Genomic DNA, 19,285 nt, shown 5'->3' with positions numbered 1-19,285 from the left:
TCCAATCAAAGCTATGGTAGATATAACGATTTGACATCATTTTATCTGTGGCCAATGACCTTGAGCCTTARTGGATGGGCACTTCTAATGTAACTCTATGGCAGCACCCAYGGGGCTTGAATTTTGCCGTGACGTGGTGTCCCCATGAGTGACAGAACACTGAGTCATACTTTCAAGGCGCAACAAGAGAACATTACCAACCCCTAKGCTCAGTATTTTCCGCTGGCTGCCCCACCACCACAGAAAGCACTGAGKTAAGTTGAAACATCTGCATTTTAGAGCTGCCTTATTCAAGAAAGCAAAAAAAGACCATGTTTGTATGAAGCTTTATTAACTCAATKATTTTTTTCAAACTGATATGTGACACATATTAATGACAAAATAACATGCAAAACAGGCARACCCCTGCTAAACAGGTGGGACTCAAAAACTGCCCTTAATGACGGGTCGCCACTGCCTCCWCTACACTACTTTTATACGCATCAATAGGGATTAAGTGAGTATAGGCAATGCCCACTGAAAAAAATGAGTATACGGTTTATACCTGCGTATACTCCACTACACCACTGTCCCTTTGTGTTTTACTAAAAGTGCACCCTCCTACATGAGTCTCTGGTATTACGGTTGCTGTCCTTTCAGAATCACGAACCTGTCACACACTGAAGTCCTATAGGTTCACCACTACYTAAACATGTCTATAAAAGATAAAGGTTGTAAGATAATGTTTCAAGAAAGGAGTGTATATGTTTGAGTTTTTTTACTCCGCTGGTCTAGGGAAGAAATGACSAGTCCTCACTGTCCGAGACCGAGTCAAGACCGAGTACGAATGTAGCTGACACCAAGACAAGACCAATATGTGGTCTCGAGACTGGACTGGTCTTGGTCTCGAGTACTACAACACTGGTAGAAGCTGAGCACATTAGAACAATTCATTGAGTAGACACTAATAAGCATGTAAGAACAATGCATGTCAATAACTAGCATCCACTCTTGAAAGGATTGGATAGGTATTAACAAATGGTAATGACTGCATCTGCTAAGGGGATCCTCCTTACAGATCGGCCCTTACACAGTCTATGATGATTGGGCTTTAAACAGGCCATCTTGTTTAACTGGCCAAATTCACAGGTGTTTCCTTAACTTCCTCCACCACTGTGATCTCCTCAACAAATTTGGACTGCAGGGCCTGAGGGACAAACTGTACAACCTGAAGGGAGAAAAGTTTTGTTTTAGCTCCACGAGAGGGGTTATGATATGATAGTAAACATAACAAATGTTTTGTCGCTGTGTGTGTGTTTGTTTTTTTCACCTGAAACTGGTCGTCTCTCTCCAAGAGGTGTTTAATCTTCAGTGGGGGKCCAGGGATGTGGGGAAACAGACGTTCCCTGAAAACACAGACACACAGTCGCACACACACACCACAGTCAGTCAGCAGCCAGGGAATAACACCACTAATACCATAGCCACAGCCGGCCCGCTCATTAGGCAGGATTAGGTTGCCGCCTACGGCGGCAGGTTGACGAGTGCAGCATTTTCGGAGCTAAACTGACCAAGACACACCTCCAACAACAACACTTAAAACCTCACATAATTCTGCCCGAAAACYACAATTTCTCTCAACCAGTGGCATATGGGCTTTTTAAGTGAGCGCTGATGCCGCCCTGTGATAAGCGGTGCCCACTTTGTCAAAGGCAGGGGCGCAAAATGTTTAGCTTGTCCATTCCTCTCCAGGGTGCTGTTGGGGAGACAAATCGGTGCGTTGCTCTACCAACGTTGCATCAAAAAAATGATCTAACAAATAATTTAGCAGATATGGGATATGGTAGAAAGAGTATGTGGCCTTTTCTGTAGCCTACAGGCTGGAGATAAAATGTATGACAATGTAATGAGACGGACACTTTTACATCATGCAGGTTTCTCCGATAAAATAACCTAACCTAAATGGCACTCAATCAAAGAAAAAAATGTGCTGTCATGTTAACAAACAACATATCCTTAAAATAGGACAGGTCAAAGTACAATGGACTGCATGGAATGGACAATCACAACTGTTGTCCAGGAGTTTCACCCCATTGTCATGATCGGTGGTTTCAAGTGTGTATCCGTAAATTTTTGACAAGCTGATCATAGCGAAGAATAAAATACTTCTGCATTTCCCGCTATGTAAATTCATTGCAAATAGACTCACGATAACTCTGATAAAGTTGGGTAGCTGATATTCAGAGTTTAAATAGCCAAATTGATTAGTCACAGGAATCAGGACTAATAAAGCCAATACAACGGCCTGTTTTACAAACAGTGTGCCTACCACATGGATGGGCATTCATAAAATTCCATTGGGGCTGACATGGTAGGCTACACCCCAGTAAGAACGAGTCAAATTCTTTTGGACATCTTATTTTGGTCCTGTCCAGACGTCTTTCTTTGGTGTTTTACAAACGGTATGCTTACCACATAGATGGGCATTCATAAAATAATATTTCAGGCAACACTGTAGGCTACACCCCAGTAAGCACGGACCGACGCCGACGGTTCAGATTGGTCCAGATTTGGTGCGCTCCAGACAGGCCTTGGTTTCAACGTCCACGGACATTGAAATCAATCAGATTTTGTCTGTCTATAAATTACATATTTTCAACTTTCATTCAGAACCAAAAATGCACCTGATTTCAACATCCGGAAGATACATATTTTCAGTCTATATATAGAATATATATATTTTCAATATCTGGAAAGTAAGTATTTTCAATGTTCATTCAGAACCGAAAATTAACCTGATTTCAATGTCTGGAAAATATGTATTTTTCAACGTARGGAAAATATGTATTTTAAACATACGGAAAATACATTTTCACCTTTCATTTTTTTGGGTGAGGGTATTGTGCCAGTTACTGTGCAATCACTGAATCATTTATGTTTTCCCCTTTCTCTCGTTTTCTAAGAATAAAAGGTGTTTTCCGCCTTTCGTTTGAAGGAAGTTCAGTTTCAGAGTGAAAATGTGTGTGGTCTGTGGTCAGAGACTAAAACCAAACACATCAGCACTTATTCCATGAATACTTATTCTATTAATCTATTAATCTTTCCTCTTTGTTTATCTTTCTCTGTTTGTCTGTTTCTCTGTCTGTATGTCTGTTTCTCTCTCTATCTGTTTCTCTGTCTGTCTGTTTCTCTCTCTGTCTGTCTGTCTGTCTGTTTCTCTCTATTTTTTCTCTCTCTCTCTCTCTTTTGTAAATGTATCTGTGTTTCTCTCTGTTCTATCCCCTCTCAATTTCCTTCTCTCTCCATCTCTCACTTTCTCTTTCAATTTCTGTATCCTTCTCACTCCTTCTGTCAATTTCTCAGTGTTTCACCTTCGGTCTCTCCCTTTCTCTCTCTCTCTCCATTTCCTGCTCTCTTCATCTCTCAATTTCTCTCTCTCTCCCGCCGTCTGAATAAAATTGAATGAACCCAACAGAATACCTCTGGAGTCGAATCAGCAGCAGCAGAGACAGGAGGACCATGGGTATTCCCAGAGCGATGCCAATGATCACCAGAGAGTTCAGCTGATTGGGAATTCCAAAACGCGGGCCACCTCTGACACACACACACACACACACACACACACACACACACACACACACACACACACACACACACACACACACACACACACACACACACACACACACACACACACACACACACACACACACACACACACACACACACACCAACACAACACACACACACACACACCACACACAGCACACACACACACACACACGCGCATTGGTGTAAACATAACAAGCAGATGGAAAAAGACAGTGAAATGTGTTTTTTAGCACTGTTAAGCATTCAGTGGTTCTCACATATTTTATTATTTTGATATTTTCTATGTTACTGTCATTGTTTTTGCTTCAGTTAGCACTTTGAGTTTGACAAGCAGATATGATTACAATATTGATGACTGCAGACTCACTGGTGGTGTTGCTCCAGCTGCTCCAGTGTTGAGATCCTCTGCAGCTATTACTCTTCTTCACCCTCATCTTCACATCGTGTGAATGTGTGGGGTCTGCGTTGGTCTCATTGTATGTCAGTCCACCCTTAAATTCCCTCACCTTACAATACACATATACACACAGCCTCTTAACAAATAGGGCCACTGCTAAACACACACACACACAACTGTCTCTCTCTCTCTTTCTCTGGTAGAATTACCTGGTCATTGATCTGTAGCTGGTAGTGGAAACAGCTGGTTTTGTTGCGTAACCGGCTGGACGGGAGACCCCACTTAACCAGCAGAACCCCCTCTCTGACCCAGGATGGGTTGATGTTGGGGGGCGGGCATAGCACATCAATATCTTTGGTCTGGTATTTATGGGTGTAGATGCCCCACACGTCAGAGCATGACACGTTGAAAGTCAGGATCACAGAGGTGGCGCTGTTGTCCACACTGCCTTGGCACCCAGCAGACACATGTCCAACCACACGGTCAGCCTTACCAGTCCCTCCCTSGGCTCCTTGGCCTCCTATGGCCTCAGTGACACAGTCCACACTGGAGATTCTCTCAGTTTTCTTACACACACTGATATTCAAACATACACACACCCACACACATACAAACACACACAGCAGCGCTTAAAGCAAACACCTTGATTGAATGTTGGTGTCATGTACTAAAATGAGATTAGCATTGTATATACAGTAAAATGGTAATTACACAGTAATAACCTATGAATTGACAAGATTGTACTATTACTATTGTTAATACTTTTATTTTCTTGGATATTGTTGGAAGGGCTTACAAGACGGAGGCATAGGATTGGCTGTCGTTAGGGAGACCATGGAAATTCCAGGAGCAGTTGAGTTGATTGGTAGGGTAGATAAGACAGTGGGCCTGTTCACCTGGAGCTACAGACAGGATTCAGTGTGTGTGTATCCATGTGCACCTGTGTGAGTGTGTCTCTGTGTCTTTGTGCATGTGTCTTACTGTCTGCTAGGTTGCAAGTGTTTTTGTAGTCCTCTCCCTGAACCAGCTGCATAACACCATCAGAATCCCTCTGGTACACCCTCTGAAAGAAAGAAAGAAAGAAAGAAAGAAAGAAAGAAAGAAAGAAAGAAAGAAAGAAAGAAAGAAAGAAAGAAAGAAAGAAAGAAAGAAAGAAAGAAAGAAAGAAAGAAAGAAAGAAAGAAAATCTGTAAATCTGAGCTGTTTTAAGACAGGCCTCAGATTATCATAAGGCTCTCACCTTATCCAACTCGTCATCCTGACAGGGGTCTGAGGGAAGTGGTTCTTGTTCTTCTTCTAGGCTCTGGTGTGTGTGTGTATCAGGGCTTTGGGTCTCAACTGGTCCTAAAGTAACTGTCTCAGCCGTCGGTGCTGTCATAGAGACACTTGGCTCAGTCGTTTGAGATACTGTCATACACAGACACAGAACTCAGTTAGGCAGGGTAAACACATTSAAGATAGATATTGATCAAACACACATTCATCAATCACCTCTCTCTGTACTCCCAAGGGCATGCAGTGCCACAGCACAGACCCAGAGCAGTGTGAACACCAGACATTGCACCATTGCAAACCTGGGAGAAAAACACAGACACACAGARATAACACCATGGTAAAAACATGACCACTTCAGCAGTTTCACTTAGACCCGATGAGCTTATATGGTCATAGAGTTCGTTTTTTTATTGGTTTGGTGCTATTTTCACAAGTGTGAGGTGAATTTTCACAACTCATAGTGCAAAACCCCAAACTGGTAACACTTGTAACGCAGCAAGTKTCATATTCATTTTTTTTGAAGACCTCTRTCATCACACAACCATTGATCCAAAATATAAGTTTACTGTGAAATACCATGAAAACATTGATTTAATCACCAAAACACAACATAATGATATCTTCTCAATGTACTTGTTTTAACAACAAATTAATCCAATAGCAAAAAAAGTCACGATACATGTTTCAAAATATCCCTTTGAATGCAATATGCTACAATACATTAAATGACAATACATTACACTGTTTTCACATTAGGCAATATACTTGCACTTCCCATTACAATTGACTGAACATAACATTTCCATCCTTGCAAAGGTGTGATCATTGAAGACATTTTTCACAATCATTGATGCAAAAAATAAATGTATTGTTCAGATATAATTACATCATAGGTGTACTGTAATCAAATTAAATAAACATAATGTTTAGCAGGCAGTAGTTTGCATTAAGCCTATCTTGAGCTTTTGGCCATAGGTTCTRATCCACATTGCATTAAATGTCCTCATTATTCACACACCTGGTGGAAAAACAGCTGGAGGAGGGCAGTATGCTAATTTTATTTAACCTTTATTTAACTAGGCAAGTCAGTTAAGAACATATTCTTAGTTTCAATGACAGCCTAGGAACAGTGGGTTAACTGCCTGTTAACTGCCTTTCGGTTACTAGTCCAACGCTCTAACCACTAGGCTACACTGCRGCCCCGATGAGGATGGCAATCATACATCTTCACCTGTATTGTAACCATGTATTGTATTTGACAGTATTTTATTGTAATCTTGTATTGTATCTTACAGTATTGTATTGTACTTATGTATTGTAGTGGTCTTGTATGTGGCTCAGTTCATAAGAGCATGGCACTAGCAACACCAGAGTTGTAAACTTGATTCCCACTTGGGTCACATGAAAATGTATGTGACTTTGTATAAAAGCGTCTGCTATGTGAATGGGACATACTACGGTATTACAGTACTGTATCAAAAAGACCGCAGCAACTTCCTTTTGGATGCAGGTTTACTGTATAGGGGATGCATTTGTTACATACAGTATATTATTTTCAATATCAGATTATTTTTATATATTTTTTACTGTGAAGTAAAATCATAATAGTTATAATCATAATAGTACATTACAGTATATATCATACTTTATATGTTTCTACTTTAGACATACATTTTCATTATGTAGTTATCAAAATCTTTAGTAGGAAAACCAGTTTAAAATCTATAGGTTTAACAAATCGTTAAGTGTTTATCAATTAAGAGCAGTGAGATTAACTAACAGTAAAACGTATTTAGCAAATGAGAAGAGAATCATATTAAAATGAATTTGAGCATTGCATTGTGAAAGGCAACTACTTTATATGAACATGTATTGCAATGTGAAACATATTTCTAGATAAAACACTGATTAATTTTGGTGAAAAGGTGAATGTATGATTTTGTGTGTTGTACTTAGTCAATTAAAAATGTGCTTAAAGTTTAGAATTTTGTACCAAGAGTTGTGAAAATGTATCACATTATTGTGAAAATTGCACCAAAGAAATTGAAAAAAAAAATGTAACTGTCCTTCTACATCACGGATAGGCAACAACTCAAGACACATTAGGACTTCAAAATTCAACAGAGGGCCACATATTTAGTATTTTTTGTTCTACATACTTTCCATCAGGTTTTAGACATTCTAATGTAGCCTGGAGTAGTTTTTTATCATGTCATTCCCTGGGCTTTATAGCTGCTGTAGAGGTTTTCTGAGGTATACATCTAGGACCAGCTTAACAACATCAAATCATCACCATATCCATTAGGGGGGTACCTACCAGACTGATCTTGGATCAGTGTTTAGGAGTAACTGGATTATATACTCATGGGTTTAAGATAGTTGAGAAACACAAATATTAAATTGGCCCCTTAACATTGAACACGTCAAAAGTTCAAAGCACAAAAAATGTGTTTGTCTTAAGTTTTAATAAAGAGGTAGGAAAGAGGTTAAACATTTTGGTCTCATTATATCAGGATAAAAGTAACATACCGCTTGTGTTTCGCTGAATATACTCCTTGGTTTGGTCTTGATGCCGTTAAGTGTCAGAAGAAAGCGTGTTGACACACAGTGTGACGGCATGGGGAGTTAAAAGTGATCATTACTGGAAGTCTGACACACAGGAAACTACAGCAGCCACTCAGGGCCTTTCTTCCTTTCCTTGAAGTAGGCCACGCCTACTAACTGCTCTGACGTGATAGGAAAGGGGAAGGGGATGCCTAGTCAGTTGAATGCAAACAACTGAATGCATTCAACCAAAGTGTGTCTTCTGCATTTAACCCAACCCTCGACCTATGGAATTCATACTTTTTTCACCAAGATCCATAATGTAGCCTACGTAGCCCTTTGCTTTCACCTATCCAGCTATATCAGGTCAGTGGCTAATGGCTTCTTCAAGGAAGGGAGGAAGAAGATTGCAAAATGACCTTAGGGGAATTCAGCCAGGTGGATATGATCTCAGATATGATCAATAGCAATGCTTGTTAAAAATTCAATACAAGTAGGGTGATGTGCCTTTTATTGGTCTGACAAGAGAAAATCTAAACTATTGGTCCTAAACTATTGTTACTAAGTCCTTGTTCTTGTAGTACTATATCCTGTTCCTTTTTTCTTGTAGTACTGTTATTAGTACTGTTATTAGTACTGTTATTTGAGTGAATTCAGAAAAAGTGGGATACTTTTTGCATTTCTTTCTTCTGTAACCTCTTCAGACATCTATCCAACATACAGTGCCTTCGGAAAGTATTCAGACCCCTTTTTCCACATTTTGTTACGTTACAGCCTTATTCTACAATTGATTAAATATAACTTTTTTCTCAGCAATCTACACACAATACCCCACACTTGACAAAGCGAAAACAGGTTTTTAGACATTTTTGCAAACGTAATAAAAATGTAAAACAGAAATACCTTATTTACATAAATCACAGACAGTGTCACCAGCAAAACACCCCCACACCATAATAATCTGATTTGTTTTAAAAAAAAATGACTACATGATTCCATATGTATTATTTTATAGTATTGATATATTCACTATTATTCTACAATGTAGAAAGAAAAACCCTTGAATGAGTAGGTGTTCAAAAACTTTTGACCAGTAGTGTATATCAGGTACCACAGTTGACAGTGCATGTCAGAATAAAAACCAAGCCATATGAGGTCGAAGGAATTGTCCGAAGAGCTCCGAGACAGGATTGTGTCGAGTCACAGATCTGGGGAAGGGTACCAAAAACTATTTGCAGCATTGAAGGTCCCCAAGAATGCATTGGCCTCCATCATTCTTAAATGGAAGAAGTTTGGAACCACCATGACTCTTCCTAGAGCTGGCCACCTGGCCAAACTGAGCAAATCGGGGGAGAAGGGCCTTTGTCAGGGAGGTGACCAAGAGTTTGCCAAAAGGCACCTAAAGACTCAGACCATGAGAAACAAGATTCTCTGGTCTGAAGAAACCAAGATTGAACTCTTTGGCTTGAATGCCAAGCGTCACGTCTGGAGGAAACCTGGCACCATCCCTATGGTGAAGCATGGTGGTGGCAGCATCATGCTGTGGGGATGTTTTTCAACGGTAGGGACTGGGAGACAAGTCAGGATCGAGGCAAAGATGAACGGAGCAAAGTACAGAGGGATCCTTGATGAAAACCTGCTGCAGAGCGCTCAGGACCTCAGACCGGGGCAAAGGTTCACCTTCCAACAGGGCAACGACCCTAAGCACACAGCCAAGACAACGCAGGAGTGGCTTCAGGACAAGTGTCTGAATGTCCTTGAGTGGCCCAGCCAGAGTCCGGACTTGAACCCGATCAAACGTCTCTGGAGAGACCTAAAAATAGCTGTGCAGCAACGCTCCCCATCATCCAACCTGACAGAGCTTGAGAGGATCTGCAGAGAAGAATGGGAGAAACTCCCAAATACAGGTGTGCCAAGGATGTAGCGTCACACCCAAGAAGACTTGAGGCTGTATTCGCTGCCAAAGGTGCTTCCACAAAGTGCTGAGTAACGGGTCTGAATACTTATGTAAATGTAATTTCAGATTTTTATTTTTAATACATTTGCAAACATTTCTATAAACCTGTTTTTGCTTTGTCATTATGGGGTATTGTGTGTAGATTGATGAAGGGGAAAAAAACGATTTAAGCAATTTTAGAATAAGGCTGTAACGTAACAAAATGTGGAAAAAGTCAAAGGGTCTGAATACTTTCCGAATGCACTTTATTAGCCCAACATATGATATTTTTTTCTGAAATCCTCAGACGTTTCCTAATCACACAAAATGTAATTTAATTGTCATCGGGGTACAATTAAGCCGGTAATAACGGTGTCCCAGTTTATCCAACCTACTGTCCCAGTCTACCAAATGCGAACTGAAAATATGTTGTTGCCTCATTGTATACAAATGGGTGTGTCATGCAGATTGTAATATATCAACATTAAATGTTTTTGTTGTGTGATTAGGAAACATCTTGAGGATTTCAGAAATGTATCATGTGTTGGCCTAATATGTTGGATAGATGTTGAAAGAGTTTACAGAAGACATAAATGCAGAAAGTGTCCCACTTTTTTGGTTTGTCCCCATAGGCGAACCCTTTTTGATGCTAGAATTAATATTATCTCCTGTATATGGTTTACCTAAGGCCCCTCTATGAATGGTTGTGCCTAGAATCAGCTACGAAGAGTTCTACCAATAACCATTTTATCAGGGTTATTTTAGTCTGACTACAAAGACTACCTCAATGATCTAAACTAGAACAACCATCTCAGTAACAGGTCCAATAAGCAATTACTGCATTTACCAACAGATTGGTTTAGTTTAAAAAAGATATGTTATTTATCTTTGTGTAGCATAAAATGTATCAACCAATCAATGTACATGCAAAACCAGATATTAAAACAATTCTAAATATCACCCTGCAGTAGAACATGCTGGTAAATACTGTATGATACACAGTTGAAGTCGGAAGTTTATATACACTTAGGTTGGAGTCATTAAAACTCGTTCTTCAACCACTCCACAAATTTCTTGTTAACAAACTATAGTTTTGGCAAGTCGGTTAGGACATCTACTTTTTGCATGACACAAGTAATTTTTCCAACAATTGTTTACAGACAGATTACTTCACTTATAATTCACTGCATCACAATTCCAGTGGGTCAGAAGTTTACATACACTAAATTGACTTTGCCTTTAAACAGCTTGGAAAATTCCAGAAAATTATGTCATGGCTTTAGAAGCTTCTGATAGACTAATTGACATCATTTGAGTCAATTGGGGGTGTACCTGTGGATGTATTTCAAGGCCTACCTTCAAACTCAGTGCCTCTTTGCTTGAGAAAATCAAAAGAAATCAACCAAGACCTCAGAAAAATAATTGGAGACCTCCACAAGTCTGGTTCATCTTTGGGAGCAATTTCCAAACGCCTGAAGGTACCACGTTCATCTGTATAAACAATAGTATGCAAGAATAAACACCATGGGACCATGCAGCCGTCATACTGATCAGGAAGGAGACACGTTCTGTCTCCTAGACATGAACGTACTTTGGTGCGAAAGTGCAAATCAATCCCAGAACAAAAGCAAAGGACCGTGTGAAGATGCTGGAGGAAACAGGTACAAAGTATCTATATCCACAGTAAAACGAGTCATATATCGACATAACCTGAAAGGCCGCTCAGCAAGGAAGAAGCCACTGCTCCAAAACCACTGCTCCAAAAAAAACAGACTACGGTTTGCAACTGCACATGGGGACAAAGATCGTACTTMTTGAAGAAATGTTCCCTGGTCTGATGAAACAAAAATAGAACTGTTTGGCCATAATGACCATCGTTATGTTTGGAGGAAAAAGGGGGAGGCTTGCAAGCCGAAGAACACCATCCCAACCGTGAAGCACAGGGTTGGGGGTGCTTTGCTGCAGGAGGGACTGGTGCACTTCATAAAATAGATGGCATCATGAGGACGTGGATATATTGACGCAACATCTCAAGACATCAGTCAGGAAGTTAAAGCTTGGTCGCAAATGGGTCTTCCAAATGGACCCCAAGCATACTTCCAAAGTTGTGGCAAAATGGCTTAAGGACAACAAAGTCAAGGTATTGGAGTGACCATCACAAAGCCCTGGCCTCAATCCCATAGAAAATGTGTGGGCAGAACTGAAAAGGCGTGTGCGACCAAGGAGGCCTACAAACCTGACTCAGTTACACCAGCTCTGTCAGGAGGAATGGGCCACAATTCACCCAATTTATTATGGGAAGCTTGTGGAAGGCTACCCTAAACATTTGACCCAAGTTAAACAATTTAAAGGCAATGCTACCAAGTACTAATTGAGTGTATGTAAACTTCTGACCCACTGGGAATGTGATGAAAGAAATAAAAGCTGAAATAAATCATTCTCTCTACTATTGTTCTGACATTTCACATTCTTAAAATCAATTGGTGATCCTAACTGACCTAAGGCAGGGAATTTGTCTAGGATTAAATGTCAGGAATTGTGAAAAACTGAGTTTAAATGTATTTGGCTAAGGTGTATGTAAACTTCCGTATGGTTCTATGTAGCAGCCCTCTTGCCTTCTAAAGAACCCTTCTTGCCTTCCAAAGAATCATCAAAGAACCCTTTCTTCCAAAAAACAGTTCTTAGGATGTTGAAGGTTCTAGGTAGAACCCTGTTCTTCCACAATTAACCATTTTTTTCTAAGCGTAAACCCTAGGCTATAACATGCTGAAAAACACTGAACAAAAATATTTGTAACAAAGGGGTGTAACCAAACCTTCTAAACATATCCATCAGTTTTCCCCAACGTTGAGGAATGCAAGCCTACGTGTTGTTTAATTATTACATGCAGGCAAATACTGTACTTTTGATTGAGTGCGCAGGCTAGTGGATAAAATAGAAAAATACATGTTCCCTGACCGGGAATCGAACCCGGGCCGCGGCGGTGAGAGCGCCGAATCCTAACCACTAGACCACCAGGGAATCCATTCAGACAATCTACAGTACATATTTTGTCGGTCACCAATTCTATGTCAAGTTTGGTCAGTAGCTGACAAAAGTCGATATTTGGCTTTGGCGAGGGGAACAGACAGGAGTTGACACTTGCTTGTGTCACCTTACGAAAGCTAACGTTAGCTATCTATCTAGGCTGCTACCCATGCTTTCACGCGCTAACGTTACTTAATACTGTACGTTTTACACTACAGTTACACTACACTAATGCAGTTATGAAGTGCGCATACGACTAAGGTTAACCCAACTGGCCGGCTGATGGCGCTATTATTCCACCTACTACGGAGTCCATGGACTGCAATGGCATAGCTCAAACTTCATCTGACAGTTCTACTACGGAAAAGCCAGAGACAGCGAYACACCTTGACAAGAACCCTACCTCAGATGACCAGTCAAGCCATTCACTTTCTAATGACTGTCTATCTCATGATGTTGTTTTTCTAAATTACTAGTATTTTTTGTGTGCCTTTGAAGCGCTTTGAGATTCTTTGAAAAGCGCTATATAAATTGAAGAAATTATTATTATTATTAATTTTACATTGTTTGTCATCTGCATCCAACTGGAGTCTATGCACTCTAGCAGGCGGTGGAAAATTGTGTTTTATTAAGACATGTTTTTCAACTTTTTGGGGGGGGGGGCGACTCAACATTAAAGCTAGCTAAGGAGGAAATCTACGTCCTTGCAGCCTGAATGGATGATGTTTTATACTGAACAAAATATGAACACAATATGCGACAATTTTAAAGATTTTGCTGAGTTACAGTTCATATAAGGAAATCAGTCAATTGAAATATAGTAATTAGGCCATAGGCCCACCCACTGGGGAGCCAGGCCCACCCAATGGGAATGAATTTTTCCCCACAAGAGGCTTTATGACAGACAGAAATACTCCTCAGCACCCCGTCCCCCCATTCCCTCAGACGAGGTGAAGAAGCCGGATGTGGAGGTCCAGGGGTTGCGTGGTTACATGTGATCTGCAGTTGTGAGGCCCGGTTGGACGTACTGCCAAATTCTCTAAAATGATGTTTGAGGTGGCTTATGGTAGAGAAATTAACATTGAATTCTCTGGCAACAGCTCTGGTGGACATTCCTGCAGTCATCATGACAATTGCACACTCCCTCAAAACTTGAGACATCTGTGGCATTGTATTGTATGACAAAGCTGCACATTCTAGAGAGGCCTTTTATTGTCCCCAGCACAAGGGGCACCTGTGTAATGATCATGCTGTTTAATCAGCTTCTTGATATGCAAAACCTGTCAAGTGGATGGATTATCTTGACAAAGGCTAAAATGCTCACTAACAGGGACGTAAACAAATTTGTGCACAACATTTGAGAGAAATAAGCTTTTGTGGGTATGGAACATTTCTGAGATTGTTTATTTCAGCTCATGAAACGTGGGACCAAAACTTTACATGTTGCGTTTATATTTTTGTTCAGTGTATGTACAACCCGGTATGACAGGAGTGTATAGCCGGCTGCATAGACTCCAGTTGAAAGCAGACAGAGAGGAAGAGACAAAGCGAGAAGGATAACTGGGCCCAGAATATTGTCTTCTCTAGCAGGTGGCTTTTTTAATTGTTTCACTCACCAAGCGAGGACTTTTGAATGGAGGTTGATGAGTGTCTAATTTGGTTAACACAAAACATTTATGGCTTATTTGCTATGTGTTGCTTTTTTGACTGAATAGATGTTTCGTAATGATTAGGTTGTTAAGAGTGTACTGATATAAGTAGGACGCGTGACATCACTGCAGCAAGATTTTGTCTTGCTGCTTTTTGTTCTATGTTGCTCTGTCTGTATGCTACGTCTTGCTTGTCCTATGTTGCTCTGTCTGTATGCTATGTCTTGCTTGTCTATGTGCCTATGTCTTGCTTGTTCTATGTTGCTATTGTCTATATTGTAATTGTTTTTAATAACCTGCCCAGGGACTGCGGTCGAAAATTAGCCGGCTGGCTAAAACCGGCACTTTTACTGAAACGTTGATTAATGTGCACTGTCCCTGTAAAAATAAAAATAAACTCAACTCAACAGAAGAAAAAAACTTTATTTCGGGGTTTGTGCCTGGTCGTCATTTTTACCACAGCCACAAAGTCATAAACCCGTCTATTTCTAAAATGTATATTCTTAAAATGTGATTTTTACCTAACCACACTGCTAACATTTGCCTAACCTTAACTTTAAATTAAGACCAAAAAGCATATTTTTGTTTTCATGATTTTTTACGATGTAGCCAATTTTGACTGTACGTGGTTGTGTAACTAGTGGAAACCGTTGTGCCTGTTGTTCACATGCATATCTGCCCTCTCATTGACTAGAATGGTCCCACCTGATCTTGCCTCCTCCCGACTGCATTCCATTTTTTAATACATTTATTTTGATTTTTAGAGCGGCCACTAGAGTATCTGGTCAATATAATGGATAATCTGTGACGCAGAAACAAACTATGTAAAGGAAATTATTGCCATCTGGAGGCCGGTTGACTAGACCCAGGTCACATCAGCATAAATTGGCTTGGCCATTGAGATGCATCTGACACATTATGTTCATATCATCAACATTCTCCTTGTCTTTCTCTCTCTAAGGTCCATCATGCAGATGCTGAGAGAGAGAAGACTTTGTTAACGGAGATCCTGTCTGCGGAATCCAGCTACATCCTTCAGCATGTGCAACAGGAGGAAATAGTGACTAATCGTGACTACAACAACGTAAACATCCCCAATCAGTACGATGAGAAGACTGTCGTCAACCTGCTGGATAAAGTGATGAATAAATGAATAATTCATAATAAATGAATGAAAAGGAGACACAAAATGCTGTGAACTCGTGAACCTGCTACAGAAACCACATATTATAAAAAACTACCCTAGACTGGAGGAAATATTCAACAACCACACAGAACCCAGTGACCACACCTTCAACCCAGCCCCAACAATCCCAATTCCCTGTACAGGTACCACACACACTGACTACTTGTACTACTAGCTTTGCACACGACTCTGTCATTGTTTACTGACACAACCACCAGACAGTACATATAACACACTACATGACAACACTCATTTAAATCAAATCAAATTTTATTTGTCACATACACATGGTTAGCAGATGTTAATGTGTAGCAAAATGCTTGTGCTTCTAGTTCCAACCATGCAGTAATATCTAACAAGTAATCTAACAATTTCACGACAACTACCTTATACACACACAAGTGTAAAGGAATTAATTAGAATATGTACATAAAGATATATGAATGAGCGATGGCCGCACGGCATAGGCAAGATGCTGTAGATGGTGTAGAGTACAGTATATACACATGAGATGAGTAATGTAGGTTTGTAAACATTATATAAAGTGGCATTGTTTAAAGTGGCTACAGATCAATCAACTGACATCAGTGCTACTGTTCTACTGTATTAGATAGCTGGTGTCAGCTATTTCTGTGTTTTCTAGATACTTCTGACCTGGAAAAAGGGGTCACTAGTGGCGATGAGGTGATAACCCCTCTATCTACATTTAAAGTGTAACACTGGCGCAGCCAGCAGGCGTACAATAGCCAACTCTAAAGCTGATTGGTTGACACTAATTGTCTGGAGCTGGTGAGGTGTGCAAACACTGTTTGTTGCTTTAATGTACAGTGGGGGAGAACAGTATTTGATACACTGCGATTTTGCAGGTTTTCCTACTTGCAAGCATGTAGAGGTCTGTAAGTTTTTTCAGAGGTACACTTCAAGCTGTGAGAGACGGAATCTAAAACAAAAATCAGAAAATCACATTGTACTGATTTTTAAGTATTAATTTGCATTTTATTCATGACATAAGTTATTTGATCACCTACAACCAGTAAGAATTCCGGCTCTCACAGACCTGTTAGTTTTCTTTAAGAAACGCCCTCTTCTATTCTTCATCATTACCTGTATGTAACTGCACCTGTTTGAACTCGTTACCTGTATACAAAGACACTGTCCCACATCAACTCAAAAAGACTCCAACCTCTCCACATGGCCAAGACCAGAGAGCTGTGTAAGGACATCAGGGATACAATTGTACGACTGCACAAGGCTGGGATGGGCTACAGGACAATAGGCAAGCACTTGGTGAGACAGGCAACAACTGTTGGCGCAATTATTAGAAAATGGAAGAAGTTCAAGATGACGGTCAATCACCCTCGGTCTGGGGCTCCATGCAAGATCTCACCTCGTGGGGCCATCAATGATCATGAGGAAGTGAGGGATCAGCACCAGAACTACACGGCAGGACCTGGTCAATGACCTGAAGAGAGCTGGGACCACAGTCTCAAAGAAAACATTAGTAACACACCATGCCGTCATAGATTAAAGTCCTGCAGCGCACGCAACGGTCCCCCTGCTCAAGCCAGCGCATGTCCAGGCCCGTCTGAAGTTTGCCAATGACCATCTGGATGATCCAGAGGAGGAATGGAGAAGGTCATGTGGTCTGATGAGAAAAAAATAGAGCTTTTCGGTCTAAACTCCACTCGCCGTGTTTCGAGGAACGAAGAAGGATGAGTACAACCCCAGAACACCATCCCAACCGTGAAGCATGGAGGTGGAAACATCATTCTTTGGGAGCTTTTCGCAAAGGGGACAGGACGACTGCACCGTATGAGGGAGGATGGATGGGGCCATGTATCGCGAGATCTTGGCCAACAACCTCTTCCTTCAGTAAGAGCATTGAAGATGGGTGTGGCTGTTTCTTCCAGCATGACAACGGACCCGAAACACACAGCAGGGCAACTAAGAGTGGCTCCGTAAGAAGCATCTCAAGGTCTGGAGTGGCTAGCCAGTCTCCAGACCTCGACCCAATAGAAAATCTTTGAGGGAGCTGAAAGTCCGTATTGCCCAGACGACAGCCCGAAACCTGAAGGATCTGGAGAGGTCTGTATGGAGGAGGGGGCCAAAATCCCTGCTTGCAGTGTGTGCAAACTGGTCAGACTACAAGGAAACGTATGATCTCTGTAAATTGCACACAAAGGTTTCTGTACCAAATATTAAGTTTGCTTTTCTGTGTATCAAATACTTAGTGTATGCAATTAAATGCAAATTATTTACTTAAAAATCATACAATGTGATTTTCTGGATTTGTTTCTAGATCCGTTCTCACACGTTGGAATTGTACTTATGATAAATTACAGACCTCTACATGCTTTGTAAGTAGAGCAAAACTTGCAAAATCGGCGCAGTGTATCAAAATACTTGTTCTCCCACTGGTACATTAAAGCACAAACAGTGTGTTGCAAGCACCTCACCAAGCTCTCAGACAACAGAAACCATGGAAAGGGCGAATTTACATAGCTACGGAATATGTGACTACGCGTCTGATTGTCTTAGCCATGTCTTATGTTTTTTAAGGTGCGATAGGTGGTGAGTTATGTGTGTCTGACTGCAATATGTTCCAGATGGGAAAGCTTCATAAGAAAGCAGTTTGAACTTAAAGGTGCTTTTCCTTAAAGGTAAGAACAGTCAAATCATGTTTTTCGTGAAATGGGATGATATTTAAGACAAAGCCAGATCAGAGGTAGATGCCAAAGTATGAATATGTCTGTGCTTCTACATTGATAAAGTTTCGGTAATAAAGTACTGGTCCCTCCCCCATGTAGAACGCTTATGTCATTATTAAGAGACAAGGTGACATATATTAACTTCCATTGAATACACCAATTGGTAACATGATATTCTCTTACCTAATTTAAATAAGTATGCCTGTAATCAACATCGGCAAGAGGCATTTTTGAGAGGGCAGGGTTTTATATAGTTAGATGGTATTCTACTTGGTGAAAAAAAAAATACTGTTCATTAGTGTCAGCAACTATACATTCAAGTTTTACCCTATTCAGCTTAAGCAGTGGTCCCAACTTTTTATAGTCCGTACCCCTTCAAACAGTAACCTCCAGCTGCGTACCCCTCTGCACGAGGGTCAGCGCACTCAAATATATTTTTTGCCATCATTGAAAGCCTGCCACACACACACACTACGATACTTTATTAAACAAAAGAGATGAGTGTGAGTTTTTGTCACACACCGGCTCATGGAAAGTGGCAAAGAGGCTCTTATAGATCATTGCCAGGAAATAAATAATAATTAATAATTATTAATTTGCTCTTTATTAACCATCTTACATATAACCCTTATTTGTTTAATGTACACAATCAAAAATTGTGAACTCACCACAGGTAATGAGAAAGGGTGTGTTGAAAGGTTGCAACATAAAACTCTGCAATGTTGGGTTGTATTGGAGAGCGTCTCAGTCCCTTAAATCATTTCCACAACGTCTGTGCCACTCTCACATTAGGTACGGGTTGGCAAAGGTATCAGTGTTTTTAACAGCGGCAATTTGCCAAAGGCAGATACTCTGAGCGCAGCCCAATCAGAATCTGGCAGTGGCTTCTGATTCAATTTAATTTTCCACAGAACACTTGTTGCAATATTTCGATGAAGCTCTCTTGTTCAAATCAGTAAGTGGAACTTGAGC

The 19,285-nt window shown here is 40.6% G+C and overlaps 1 protein-coding gene and 1 non-coding gene across 2 annotated transcripts; both read right to left on the bottom strand.

Moving 5' to 3' along the window:
- Positions 1-519: 519 nt before the first annotated feature.
- LOC111957271 (uncharacterized) lies at positions 520-7,880 on the bottom strand. The gene is made up of 10 exons (XM_070436665.1): positions 7,793-7,880; positions 5,480-5,562; positions 5,229-5,395; positions 4,970-5,051; positions 4,785-4,890; positions 4,198-4,564; positions 3,959-4,097; positions 3,460-3,571; positions 1,310-1,385; positions 520-1,207 (listed from the first exon to the last, which is right to left on the bottom strand). The coding sequence occupies exons 2-10, from the start codon at positions 5,553-5,555 to the stop codon at positions 1,109-1,111; spliced, it is 1,224 nt and encodes a 407-aa protein (XP_070292766.1). The 5' UTR covers positions 5,556-5,562; positions 7,793-7,880; the 3' UTR covers positions 520-1,108.
- A 4,812-nt stretch (positions 7,881-12,692) lies between these two features.
- On the bottom strand, positions 12,693-12,764 carry trnae-cuc (transfer RNA glutamic acid (anticodon CUC)). Its single transcript has one exon. It is a non-coding gene; the product is annotated as a tRNA-Glu (tRNA).
- Positions 12,765-19,285: the final 6,521 nt, after the last annotated feature.

The sequence above is a fragment of the Salvelinus sp. IW2-2015 genome, linkage group LG32 (assembly GCF_002910315.2).
Source record: "Salvelinus sp. IW2-2015 linkage group LG32, ASM291031v2, whole genome shotgun sequence".
NCBI lineage: Eukaryota > Metazoa > Chordata > Actinopteri > Salmoniformes > Salmonidae > Salvelinus > Salvelinus sp. IW2-2015.
Note: the sequence above shows the minus strand (reverse complement) of the source record. Positions and strands in the feature narration are given on the sequence as shown.